The sequence below is a fragment of the Eretmochelys imbricata genome, chromosome 12, assembly GCF_965152235.1.
Source record: "Eretmochelys imbricata isolate rEreImb1 chromosome 12, rEreImb1.hap1, whole genome shotgun sequence".
Lineage (NCBI taxonomy): Eukaryota > Metazoa > Chordata > Testudines > Cheloniidae > Eretmochelys > Eretmochelys imbricata.
Window position 1 is genome coordinate 10,515,488 of NC_135583.1, and position 14,630 is coordinate 10,530,117.

Genomic DNA, 14,630 nt, shown 5'->3' on the forward strand with positions numbered 1-14,630 from the left:
CTCCTCCACTCCTGTTTTTAAAGCTTTTCAGTGGAAGACCAGTGGGCAAAGTAATCTCCAGTGTAACTCAGTTGAAATCAGTGGAATTACACCAGGAATAAATTTTTTCCTAAAGTATGCCATTTGAACTGGATGTAAAAATGAAAACAGTGCCAATGGAATTGTTTAATTACCTTGTCACAAACAATGGTTTATAATATCAGCAATTAATGGGGCTGGAAGAGTCAGATCATAAGCTGAATACTTCAGTTTACATATAAATAGCTTGGTGCAACTGAGAGATTAGAATTGGAATACAAAGAAACCACAATGGTTCAACTGGGTTTTAAAAACTAATTTTAACGTCGCTAAACTGTGGCAGGGTACTTGAGTAGTCTTCGAAACTGATGCCATGTTCAATTCCAGCAGGGGCTGCGTTTTGGCAGAGATCACCTCATCCACTATCTGGGTACAGTGTATAGTACAATAAAGCACTCTGAGGTTTGCAAAAGATATGACATGGGTTGAGGACAGTACTTTTAAACCATAGTTTGTAAATATTTAGTCCCCACTTAATTGCTGTTACTGCCCCTTAGTTATACCATATGCTGCCTGGAGGTGGTGTCTCAGGGCCACATAAGGATAAAATAGGTTGCCTCTGACAGTTTTGAGACAAAACCTTACCAATTGCCCATGATTTTTCCTCCCCAGGACCAAGCCGGCATGGATCTTTGTAGCGTGTAAACAGGGAGTGCTGCTGCTCCAGCTTGTCCTCTGCAAGGAAATAACAAGTCCAAGGAAAAGCAAATCAATCACATAGTGCAAGCTTTAAAATACAGTGCAAAAACTGGTACGATGCAAAAGCAAAACTTGACTCTCCAGTCTGTGTCCTCAGCTCATGCCCCTGGAAGGGAGAGGAGGGTCCTTCCATCACTCTGAAGCAACCTCTCTGTTCAAGACTACAGCAGCACTAATTTAATTTGGAACCTGATTTCATTTTGGTTTCTAAGGTGATATAAGCAACATTCTGTAATGAATTTTAAAAACACACACACAAAAAAATCACAATAGTAGTCAAGATTCTTAACTATGAGCTACATTTTATAAATTCTCTAAATCTTAGTCCTCAGATTTGACAAAAGTATTTCCTAAATGTCTCCCTTTCATCACTAGTTTAATGCTAAGTCGACAGCTGAAGGAACTGATGCCCCTTATTTATCTTCAAAACAGGTCTGATTGCAGGCAATGGCAATGTAGATTTCCCACCTTGCCTGGGTAATTTACATAACCCCTGTCCTGGAGGGACCAGTCTCCATGCCTTTTCGATTTCTAGTCTCTGCAAGACTGCCAACAGCATACCAATTAGTGTCAGTTGCGGTGGTGGCACACGGTGGGTTAATATCACTCATTTCAACTGGCCCATTGAACAGACAGCAAATGATGACTTTTGGGCCCTAATTACCTGGGCTGGATTTGAACTGGTGACCTAAAGGTGAAAGACCTTAGGCCCGTTGAGATTAATGGCATTAAAAATGTTACCTGTATATCTCAAATCCTCCAAAACTGTAAATCATGAAAAATAGGCCACTTTCCTATCCCTGGTCCTCTCCACCCCAAGCCTCTACTTCCTCATTATACTGCCTTGTTGCACCTTGTCTTAATTAGGAGCCTAAACTCTTTAGGGCCAGATTTTTAAAGGTACTTGGGCACCTAGAGGTGCCCAATGGGAGTCAGGCATTGCCTAATTTTGAAAAATTCCAACGAGGCACCTATCTGCATTTTTAGGTGTCTAAATACCTTTTAAAAATCTAGCCCTTACTGTTACTATGCATTGATAGAGCACCCAGCATAATGGAGCCCTAATGTCATTGGAGCTGGTTGCTGCTACTGTATACAATTAGTTAATATCCTATTCTCAACTTCCTGAACTCTCCAAATGCCCCTGCCAGCAAAACTCCACTAAGTACAAAGATTCACTGTTGGAAAATATAGCACTCTAAAACAGAAGAAAATGTCTAAACAACAACAAAAAGTGATTCACTGCCGAATCCTGCCCATCTGATTTTTGGGAGCAATTAATGGGCCTGATTCTCCATTGCCTTGCACTATATACTGATGTAAATGACTACACAATGTAGGTATTAAATGTTAGACAGTGCAGAACTAGATCCGCTGGCTTCATATTGACAATACATATGGTGAGTTGGGTACGTATATAGTTTCTGCAGTGCAGTTGTTGAAGTTAGAAGCTTGTGGTATGACTGCCTTACAAGATGCACTGTTCATGAAACACTTAGGTTACATAACAGACTGAAAGAGACAGAGAAATGGTATTTTGTGTTGTGATATTGTTATCCTGAGTATTAAAGTAGTACAAATTACAACCAGAATACTACATGCATTTTCAATGCTTAATTTCTGTCAGAGCACAATTAGTACCAATTATTCTACTTCAAGTCTAATAGCAAATATATGCCTCTAGGATTATTTAATGTAACAAACTAGTACTATTGGCACTGGATCAAGGAGAATTATAATTCAGGGTACACTATTGATTATAGTAAATCTCGTATCTAGTAGGATTTGCAGGATCAGACCCTCAAACTGAAAATACCAACACTGCTGTAAATCCAATAATATTTTTTAAAACCTTTTAAACTGAAAGCGTCCCTTGACAATCTTCTTCTTTGCAGCACTTCCACCGTTTTAGAATTTCTTATCAACAGTTCAAGTTCCCTCTAGGGATCCTTGGAACATTCACAAATGCCTGCACTTGGAACTAATGATGTCATTTGTCACAGTCTATTGTCAAGGCAACAAAATCCATAAATGTGTATGAAAATGGACACACTCAAAAACAAGGGAGGGGGAACTTCTTTGAAGTTTGAGCTAGATGCATCACCTAAGGAGGACATTGATCTGCATCAACAGGAGCAAACCAGACCTGCTTCTACAGGTGTCAAGGTTCCTCCCCCACTCTGAACTCTAGGGTACAGATGTGGGGACCTGCATGAAAAACCTCCTAAGCTTATCTTTACCAGCTTAGGTCAAAACTTCCCCAAGGTACAAAATATTCCACCCGTTGTCCTTGGACTGGCCGCTACCACCACCAAACTAATACTGGTTACTGGGGAAGAGCTGTTTGGACGCGTCTTTCCCCCCAAAATACTTCCCAAAACCCTGCACCCCACTTCCTGGACAAGGTTTGGTAAAAAGCCTCACCAATTTGCCTAGGTGACTACAGACCCAGACCCTTGGATCTTAAGAACAATGAATAATCCTCCCAACACTTGCACCCCCCCTTTCCTGGGAAATGTTGGATAAAAAGCCTCACCAATTTGCATAGGTGACCACAGACCCAAACCTTTGGATCTGAGAACAATGAAAAAGCATTCAGTTTTTTACAAGAAGACTTTTAATAAAAAATAGAAGTAAACAGAAATAAAGAAATCCCCCCTGTAAAATCAGGATGGTAGATATCTTACAGGGTAATTAGATTCAAAAACATAGAGAACCCCTCTAGGCAAAACCTTAAGTTACAAAAAAGATACACAGACAGAAATAGTTATTCTATTCAGCACAATTCTTTTCTCAGCCATTTAAAGAAATCATAATCTAACACATACCTAGCTAGATTACTTACTAAAAGTTCTAAGACCCCATTCCTGGTCTATCCCCGGCCAAGACCCAGCATACAGACAGACACAGACCCTTTGTTTCTCACCCTCCTCCCAGCTTTTGAAAGTATCTTGTCTCCTCATTGGTCATTTTGGTCAGGTGCCAGCGAGGTTACCTTTAGCTTCTTAACCCTTTACAGGTGAGAGGAGCTTTCCCCTGGCCAGGAGGGATTTCAAAGGGGTTTACCCTTCCCTTTATATTTATGACAACAGGACAGCAACATTATTCTTGGCAAGGGATGATGCTGTGTGACAATCTCAATTCCAACTAGAAGGGGTCAGAAAATGGAAACACGAATGTTCAGTCTGTAGCCACGTTCGTACTAACCATCTACTACCCCGAGGCTGTTACAGGCTCTTATGTTATTGTATCTGTTTTGTCCCTAGCTATAGGGCCACAGGATCCCATTCTTGCATTTTGTTCAGTGTATCTTACTGAGCTGAGAACTGATACCCCTATTTCAACTATTGCACCCGCAATGTCTCAGCTGCCGTCTTTAGAACCACAAGACGATTCTGGGGCTAAGCAGTAATAAATTAGCAGTGACATCTTGGAGGAATTGGAGAGGATCAGAAAACTAGGGTATTTAAGACTTGACAGGTACACTTAAACCAAATCCCTCCGATCTCAGCAGGTTATTGATTTTGTTCAGGTATTTTTATTTAAGGACCAGATGAAATCTGTACAATTTTATTTCTTCAAGTTTTGCTCTGTCACAAGGTTTCATATGCCTATAAACTTTCATCAGCGAAGCCATGGAAAGGAATAACGTTCTGTGATGATTAATACACTTTCATACAGCAATTGTTACTATTCATGGCTGAGAAGTACAGCCTAGCCCCTCTCATTGAACGGTTTTTTATCTCATAGCGAAAGGTTTAAAATATAATAGATTTCCATCAGAGTCAGACTACATTGGCCTGACATTAAAGACAGCCTTATAATAAAGTTCCTGATAACTGAGAATTCAATGTACTGATGTTAGAAGTGTGATAACTCTCTAGTACTAGGGTACAACTGACTTGCTGCAAATGACCCTAAAACATGGATGACCAAGGAACTTGCGAATGTAAGATGGATTAATGGTATAACTTTCAACAAAGAGTTAGAGCTAGATTTTCACGGGAGCAAACAAACTATTCTACAATTTCACAGTTTGTAAAGAAAGTTGGCATGTCTAAAAATATTCAGTTAATATTTTTTTCCTTAAAACCTTCCAGACTCTTTACAGTGCAAAATTGGTAAATATCAAGATTTAGTACTTAAAAATACAAAACTTACATTTTCAGTCTAAAGTACATTACCTAACAAAGATCTGTGACTTTTTAAATTAAAAACATTCCTCTGCAAAGTTGTAAACACAAATACTGCAGCACTGTTCTAATTTAATGCATGAGAACCAAAAAGTGAGACTGACTATATAAATAGAAAATGAAAGTGATCAACTTAATTTCAACTTCCATTTCAAAAGTGCAAAACAGTAAACTTCATAGCTAGCAAAAGTAAAAGATTTTAAATGCTTTTAATAATTTTAATTGTTAGCAACACATCTAAGAACAGCTTTTACCTTGATAGCATCCCCTTTAACAATGGTTAAGTTTCAATAATTTAAACCCCTATGCAAACATGCCTACAAAAACTCAACCACTGTACCCCGGTTCACAAGTATAAAAATAGATTGTCAACCAAGTAACATCTGACACTTGGATAGATGCACATACTGTGTTGTACAATTGCTACATACTGTATAAAAAGATTATTCTAGCTCATTCATTGACTGAAATGATCATGTTTACAAGCCAGGAAGCTTCTTTTATTTAAGATTTGGAGCAAAGCTACACAAGCATGTAAATAACTGAATTCTGATTTGGCTGTATCTGAGTTCAGCTAAAATTGATTTACCTCTGAGCCAATAAAGTATAGGGAAATTTTTGCTTTACTAATAAACTCCGGTCAATAAATCTTGACTTTCATTTCTAGAATGCTGATTCATAATTCCAGATGCCAGCTCAGAGTGTCTGCCAACTTCATGTTCTGTTCTTCAGATACCTTTCTACTCAACTTCAGGGTTCATTTGAGATTGGAGATGCAATAACTAAATTGACCGTGAGCATCTGATCCAAAGCTGAGCATGGTAGGTTATTCATCTCCTGAGAATCCTGGCTGCCAAGTAGTAGCACAAATGAGACCAGACTAGGCAATGCAGGGGCAGTCAATATTTTGAATTTTTTCATTTGAACATCTATCTACCCAAACCAGATTAATTAACCTCTTGAGTGGTGATCAGCACTATATTGATCTCATCAGCCATTTCAAAAGAAAAGCACATTCAAAGACATGATATGAAAGGATAGTCGTTATTTTGGACTGTACTGGAGGTATCTTTTTCTTTGACATAACTGGTACACCCAGCTTCCTTAGAAGGGATAGATTCCCTATGGACACTAATATCTCCACTAAGCAAATGGGCATGAACAGTGACTACGAATCCATAAACCTGCTGGTCCTAAACTTTAGATCCCAATCTGAACACTTGAATTTATCTCTAACCTAGCTGACTAAAAGCACAGTATAAACCACTATGCATAATAGAGAACATTTTAAGAGACTCGTGGGGATCATGATTCTTTCCACCCCTTGTCTTACTGGTTCGCACTCTGAGGATCCTAGTGGATCAATCTCTTTGTATGCCCATGTAGTAGTGGTAGCTCAGACACTGACCTTTCCTCTCAGATGTAGCCCTCTCCATGCCTTTTGCCATCTCCAGGCTGCACTGCTATAATGTGTTCTATTTAGGGTACCATTTGAAGTCATTTGGATGCTTCAGCAAAAGCAGTTTGCAACTACCTGCCTATTTAGTGGGGCACGCACGCACACACACACACACCTGTGCTTTACACCCTGTCCTGGCTTCCAAGCTGCTTCTTGGTGGTGGTAGCTAGTATCTATAATGCTGGCTGTCTTAGACAACCCCTCTCCCTATACTCTTCAGAGCAGTTGCTGTTCTGGCAAAGCTTGTGTTGTTTGGGCCCAGGGTTAAACTCCTTTGAGCAAGCAGCAGGACATCACTAGCAGACAGCCTTTGGTTCTGGAATTTGCTCTCTCCTACAGTCCACCAGAGTCCAAGTTCATGTACTTTTGGAACATAATGCTAGACTTTTTTTACTTGGAATATTTCTTACTTTTAGAACATAATTTGGAAGGATCCTGCATTAACTGGCACTAGTGGTAGAAGCTGGGATGGATTTTTTTGATTTGTGCCAATTGCTGGTAATAATTGTTTTTTAATTTCTGTGGTATGCCCAGCTAGTATAGTGATGAGCTAGCTAAAATAAATTCACATCTATTTATGTAACTGCCTATACACACTGTGCAAATCTATACAAACACATACAGTTCATGCCATTAAAAACAACATTTACTGTACCATGTTTGACTTTATCCTAGTGTGTGAGATATTCTTTACTCCGAATCCCACTGTAAATTTAACATCTATTGGTAGTAAATGTCTATTTTTAATGGTGCCCTCTGCCCTCCATATAAGGAATAACTTCCAAAAAATAAGTTAAAAGAATATTAAAGTTGCAAATTCAAGTCCTTAAAGTTAGTAAATGCCAGAATTAAAGTTGCCTTCGGAACATTAATTCAGCCCCCTTGTGCGTATGCATTATGATACAGTCTTCAATTACATAGTTATGTAAGATTTTTTCCACAGGTACCCCGTGATTATATGCCTGTTGATATATATTAGTAACTAGAAAGAAAGGGTATATAGGTGCCATAGTGACAATAAAAATGCAGAGGAGATAAGAGCCACCTTTCTGATTCTTCTAGACTTTGGTGGAGATTGTCAAAGGCACAAATGATAGAACTTCCCTTTGTGCCTTAGAAATCTCCCCTTTAATGAATAGGTGTCTCTTAAACATTGGGTTTGCCCACTCAGATTAACAATCTTTACTCCCATTTTTAAAAGTTTTTATAGCAGTTTATTCTTATTTAAATGTGATTGCAAAAGCCATATACAATTGCAGATCACTGCTCTAAAGCAGTTAGACGTGACATTACAACAACTTACTAGCTCACTGTGATGCTACGTATTCAAGAGGAAGGAAAAAAGCTTGATTTACCAGATGAGCAGTTGTCAAAGTTGAGGTCTCCACAGATCACATCAAAAGCCACCAGCTCCTCTGGATTGGCTGTGCTGGAGGAGGAGGTAGATTTTCGGAAATCAGCCAGCCAATCTTGAAGCAGATCAAGTTGCTCACATCGAACAGTAGTGTCTCCTATGGGAAGCACGAAGTAAAAACGCCTGAGTACAAGGGAATGTGCTTAAAACAATATTTAACTTTACAGATAGATACTCTGAATGCTGCATGCCTCTCGTGCAGTTAACGAACACTGTTAGGGACGTAAAGCAAAATACGCAGGAGGGAGATAAAAAGAATAAAAGCATAATCCACTCCAACCCCTCCTACCCACCCTCTCCCTAAACAAGCCCTTGTATTTCATCTTTTCTCCTACTGCAGGGTGTATATTTAAACAATTTGGGGAAAGGAATATCTTACTATTTGTATGTAAAGTGGCTGGTATTGTTTTGGACAGTATGAATAAAATTCACCCTCTGTGCAGAGACCTTTCATAAAGCCTATACACTGTGTAAGTCCTTGACATAAGGTTGAAGTGGGACTTAAATGGTTTGTAGACCTTCTGCTGGCTCTCTGCAAAGGGGTGAATTACATTCTCTTTAAATGTAGTTTTTATATGTAATTTGTACAATATTAAGGTTGCAAAGTAAAGCAAGTTAAGTTAAGAAGTTCCAGAATTAAGGTTGTATACGCATTATGATACAGTCTTTAATTACATGATTGCAAACTATTTTGTCCACAGGACCTCCACTCCATTCAGTTCTCAGAATGGATGGTCATTTTATACTCATTGTTTGATATGAGGCTATAGGCTTGCTAACCATTCAAACCATTCATAGACTACAGAATTATTAGTTTCCCCAGGGGCTTTACTATAGCATGCACCACTGTAAACACCATGGACGAAGAAGAGCTATTTAAGCTATACGACAGTGTTGGCACAAGAACAAATGGGTATGAACTGGCCAGGAATAAATTTTTGCTGGAAATTAGAAGGTTTCTAAACATCAGAGTAGTGAGGTTCTGGAACAGCCTTCCAACTGGAGTAGTGGGCGCAAACAACCTAATTAATTTACCCTAATTGTGAGCTTCTCATAAATGTAAAGGGAAGGCTAACCACCTTTAAATCCTTCCTGGCCAGAGGAAAAACCCTTTCACCTGTAAAGGGTTAAGAAGCTAAGATAACCTCGCTGGCACCTGACCAAAATGACCAATGAGGAGACAAGAAACTTTCAAAGCTGGAGGGTGGAGGGGGGAACAAAGGGTCCTCTCTGTCTGTGTGATGCTTTTGCCGGGACCAGAGCAGGAATGCAGGTCAGAACTCCTGTAAAGAGTTAGTAAGTAATCTAGCTAGATATGCGTTAGATTCTGTTTTGTTTAAATGGCTGATTAAAATAAGTTGTGCTGAATGGGATGTATATTCCTGTTTTTGTGTCTTTTTGTAACTTAAGGTTTTGCCTAGAGGGATTCTCTGTGTTTTGAATCTGATTACCCTGTAAGGTATTTACCATCCTGATTTTACAGAGGTGATTCTTTTACTTTTTCTTTAATTAAAAATTCTTCTTTTAAGAACCTGATTGCTTTTTCATTGTTCTTAAGATCCAAGGGTTTGGGTCTGTGTTCACCTATGCAAACTGGTGAGGATTTTTATCAAGCCTTCCCCAGGAAAGGGGTGTAGTGCTTGGGGGGATATTGGCGGGGGTGGGGAGAACGTTTCCAAGTGGGCACTTCCCTTGTTATTTTTATTAGACACTTTGGTGGTGGCAGGTTCAAGGACAAAAGGTAAAACAGTTTGTACCTTGGGGAAGTTTTAACCTAAGCTGGTAAAAATAAGCTTACGGAGTCTTTCATGCAGGTCCCCACATCTGTACCCTAGAGTTCAGAGTGGGGAAGGAACCTTGACAGAGCTCATCTCTGAAAATTGAATGAAAATTAATAAAATGTTACAATAACCTATAATAACAAATGTTGGTGTGAAAAGATGCAAAAAAGAGACAGAGACTGACTGTATCAGTCCAAACAAAAACACCTACTTATGTAATGCAAGGACTGTGTTACGAGCACGCCACATAAACAAGAACAATGCAAGACCAGAAATCAATTAATCAAAATTGGTGTCAGAAATTAGGCCTGCTGGTGGACAAAATAATGGGTGGATGGACTATTCTGCCCTTCACTCCCTTTCAGTGTCCTTAAAATAAAAGAAGCTTTGAGATCAAAGTTGTTACAGAGGAAGTGAAGGGGGACAACTGCTGACTAAAAGAAGGGGAAAGAGCAAGCTTCACTATCATGGCTGCCACCGTCATTTATCCTTGAGATCCACTGTAACATCAGTGGGCCTTCGTAGTCCTAATCCTAAGAGCTGTCCTTACCAGACCGATCTAACAGAGGAACTCGGATGACATTGCCACCTCCACCAGTTCTGGCTGATTCCTTACTGCCACCAGGCATGTGAGACCTTGTCACCCCAACCCAATGAGTCTTTTTTCTTCCCCACCTTTTTTCTTCTATTTCCTGTGCTTCTCCTGTTGTCTTCTAACAAGAGTCTGGCTTAGCTGGCCAAGACTGCATATTTTGCAACATTACTGTAAGCCTGTGAGCAGAGGCAGATAAAAGCAATCGCCTAAACAGCCTGATGAATAAATTTGCCAGTTCTTGGAGTGGTTGAAAAGCTTGTATGCTGTGCCCATGTTTTTCCAGCAGTGAAGTTGCAATTGAGCGTAAACACCGAGAAAGAACCTGCATTTTCTTTCTTTCTTCTGCTTTTGTGTTTGTGTGTGTGTGTGTCTTGTTTTGCTTTCTAGGAAACAGGATTGGACTTTAACAACAATGGTAGCTCCAGCCTCTCTCAATTAACTTCTTCTTTCCCCCCCAAAAAGAATACCCTCTAAAGACTAACTCCAGAGAAAAGGAAAGGGAACAAAGGATGTTGTTAAAATGAAAGCCTTACTTAATATGTTACATTTCAAATGCTTTAACTGTTTTTTCTTCATTTTCTGTATCTTTAATAAAAGGTTTAAAAGGATTTTTAATTGTTTGCCATAGTATTTAGCAGGCTGAGGTCTCTGTATATCAAACTTTGTTTAAAATCATTTAATGTTGGACAGCTACAGGATCATATTAACACCTTTGACTCTGTGGGCCCATATATTCCATCTAAATTAATACAACAGATAATCATCTCCTTTTTCCTATGCCAAGGTTGCGTAGGGCCAATCTTATAAGCAGATTCCATGCAAGTCTGTTTTAAACCAGCATTTGAGCCTGTTGGGGGTTGCTAGGATGGCTTTATATACTGTATTGTACCACTGTCTTCTTGGACATCTCTGGACTCTCTCATTTTCATAGACAACACTTTTGGGCAGTTTTAAGATGAAGCTTGATAAATTATGAAAAGGATTGTATGACACTGTTCCCTGCAATAGCAAGGGACTGCATGAGATGATCCAGGAAGTCCCTTTCAGTCCTATTTAGCATCTGCATGTTACACAGACACTGACGGATTTAGCTTCACAACTCCTCTTTCAAGGGCAACTGAAGCACAGACCTTCATGTCAAAAAATGGGTACCCAATTCAAGAGCCCTGTGGCCTGATTTTTCAGATAATTTATCATTTTCTAGAACCAGCCCTGTGCTGTCAATAATACTCCATCCATTCAGCACATCACTGAAGAATGACTTTCCTCTGGGAAAAAACTGGTGGATCCAAACAACTGAACACTCAAAGAAGAAGAAACAAAATGTATGCAAAAAGAAGTACTTGTGGCACCTTAGAGACTAACCAATTTATTTGAGCGTAAGCTTTCGTGAGCTACAGTTCACTTCATCGGATGCAACCGATGAAGTGAGCTGTAGCTCACGAAAGCTTATGCTCAAATAAATGTGTTAGTCTCTAAGGTGCCACAAGTACTCCTTTTCTTTTTAAGGTAGCTTTAGAGACTTTCGGTGTTCGCAGAGACTCCTCCATGCCATCTGCAAATAGCTGGACTCATCAAAAAAAAGGTCCTGTACTGTACTCTGGACCTCTTTCAGAAATTCAGAGAGTTGGAGCCAGGAGGCTCTTTTCATTCCCCCCGCTGAAGCAATCGAACAGGTGGAGGTATCAGTGGCTCAGAAGAGGCTTGCGGGGTTGTCCTGGGAAGTAGCTGGCCCTCTGCAATAACTGCCTGGAACTGTTCCCTGTATTCTGTCAGTAGATGGTCCACAAAAGAGGTCGGTTTGGTGTAATTCACATGGTTGTTGTTTGCCATCGAAGCCTGATAACTGGCAATTCTAAACTTTCTCCCCAGTATGTCCCTACACTTGTGGTCTTTGTCATGAGGCATGGTCTTAGCATGGTGCTAACTATCATGTTCATTCACTGAGTCAACTATCAAAGAGTAGGTGATGGATAAGAATATAAACATTTCCTTTCCTAGGACATAATACTACTTGTCTACTCTTTTGTATGTAGGCAGAATCGAAGCTGGGGTGTGCCAGATGATCTTCACTGGGTTCAGAAGAGCCTCATTAACAGGCAAGGCTCTGCAGGTTGAGGAGGGTGAATGGATGATGCCAAACAGTTTATGATGAGGCTCTGTCACCTTCTTGAAGGTCATCTGCAGCATCTGCGGCCCTCCTAACCAGATCCTGGAAATGTTTAAAATCATCTGCCAGGGATGGAGGAAGAGGAGGCATAAGTGTTTCATCTGGCGATGAAAAGGAAATGTTAGCCATAGGAGAAATCCCTTCATCAGCTCTAGCCTCCTGTTCTTCAAAGGATTCCCCTGGAGGATCAGGCCTCCTGGAGGGAATAGGTGATGCTGGATGCCTCTGTCTATGATGGGTGGAACCTGATGCTCTGGAAAACTGTTGGTGATAAGCTGCCCCGGGGTCCCAATATGGACATGGAGGAGGTGCATAAGACATAGGAGGAGCCACCCAAGGGCGCTCATACTAGTGAGGCATTGGTGGTAATCGTGGGCCACGAAAAGTTGCAGCTTCAGCAGAGGCTTCTAGGAAGGGGCTTCTGTTGGAGTTAGGAGGAGAGCCCTGAACTGACATTTGAGAGAACGAGGCAAGGGCTTCATCAGAATCCTCTTCCTCAAGTTCACTCTGGAATGGTGGCGTGCCTGGAGAGACGTGAGGTGAAACAGCTGATATCGGGCGAAGTTCAGGCAATCTGGATGTTCTCAGTACTGACAGCACATTGGAGCCAAGGAGCAGAGAGCCGGGCATCTCAGATACAGCCAGGTCCCAGGGAAAACAGAACTCCTGAGGCTGAAGTCTCTGCTGAGGTAGTTGTGACCAAGGACACTAAAGGTACCCAGGCTTTGGGCTCTTGGAGGGAAGAGCAGTTGTTGATGGTACTGAAGATCTCGTGAGCTCCAAGGGAAGCATGGTCAGAGGAAGCACAGGAAAAGCTCTTCTTGCTGTCTCAGTCTGATAATGGTACTGATGGTCTCTCTGGGCCTGTGGCTTTGCTGCCTTGCAGTCTAGCTGTGACATGGGTTCTGAGGAACTGGGAGCCTCAACAGTACCTGACTGAAGAGCTAGTGGTGCCATGGTAGCTGAGAAAACCAATGACCTCTGCTTTTTAGAGGCAGGTTCTCTACCTGGCGAGCCAGGGGCATGTTCTTTCAAAGGCTTATCAGAGGAGTCCTGTGTCGTCTTCTTAGATGCCTTGGAAGTGTGGGGTTCCGAGGCAGCAGACTTGCTTGGGGACCAACATACAGGGGAAGGGGATTGTTCCTTGGCCTGGGTCAGAGGCTGGATGTAGAGAGGTCTCCATCATAAGGAGATGAAACTTCCTCTCTCTTTTTTTCTGAATCTTGATTTCCGTGCCAGACAAAAGTTGCACTTTTGAGCAATGTGCAATTCCCTGAGGAAATGAATACAGCAGGAGTGCCCACTGCTGACCGGGATCACCTCCCAGCACAACAGACAGTGCTTGAAGCCAGGAGAACCGGGCATTACCTCCCAGTAAGTAGTAGTAACTATCAAATATCTAAATACCATATAGAAAAAAGAAAATAATTTTTTAAAGAAAATATCTATATCAAAAGTATTTACTAATTATGGAAAACTACCACTGCGACTAATATCAGTAAGACCGAGAAATTGATTGTGGAAATCTCAATAGGACAACTGCCAGAGCTCCAGCAGAACTGAGGGCAGTTCACCCATGCAGTGATATTAACAATGGCACTTAAGACTGACTAACACGCATGCGCGGGCCAAACGGACGCTGCTATGAGAAATCTCTGATCAAGGTGCAGGGGTTGCTAGCGCACCTAAAGTGGCGCACTCATAGGGACACTCCTTGAAGAAGCCCCATTCCCTACATCTGAGAGATTAAGGTTAACTGATCCCCAGAGGCCAGCCCCACCAAGAATTTCTTCAGGAATGCAGGAAGTCCAAAGCTGCACGACAGCTACTCTACACTGTGTATCTAGCAGCAGGGGGACTATTGGTGGTGCCCAGTCCTACCAGACCTGAGCAATCAATAGCTTCTGATGCAAAACTAATGACAACTAAGAATGGAGAAGTCCTGCCAGAATACAGAGTACCCAGCCAAGTAGTCATTCTACAAACCACTCACTTACTGTTCACTAAACAAAACTGTCCCAGCAAATCTTAGAATAGGGTTGCCGGACTGTAACTAAAAACTGTAATTTCTTTGCCCCCAGGCATGCAATTCTCAGGAACTGTTCAGACTCAGACTCTCTGTGTTCTGATTGGCTAACATCAGTACTTAACCAGAGTACAGAGATTTGCACTAATTGCTCTACAGTTATGTCTCTACAACTGATTTAGAAAAAGACAAAATCCTCTGTTTTAACTGGTTCC

At 41.0% G+C, this 14,630-nt stretch overlaps 1 protein-coding gene across 1 annotated transcript in view; it reads right to left on the bottom strand.

Annotated features, from left to right (window-relative positions):
* The window catches only part of SMPD3 (sphingomyelin phosphodiesterase 3), a 65,811-nt gene that overhangs the window by 16,894 nt on the left and 34,287 nt on the right, over positions 1-14,630 (bottom strand). The window contains exons 3-4 of the mRNA XM_077831442.1: positions 7,785-7,940; positions 664-753 (exon numbers count right to left, since the gene is read on the bottom strand). Of these exons, the coding sequence (XP_077687568.1) occupies positions 664-753; positions 7,785-7,940 (246 nt within the window). The remainder of the gene's footprint in view (positions 1-663; positions 754-7,784; positions 7,941-14,630) is intronic.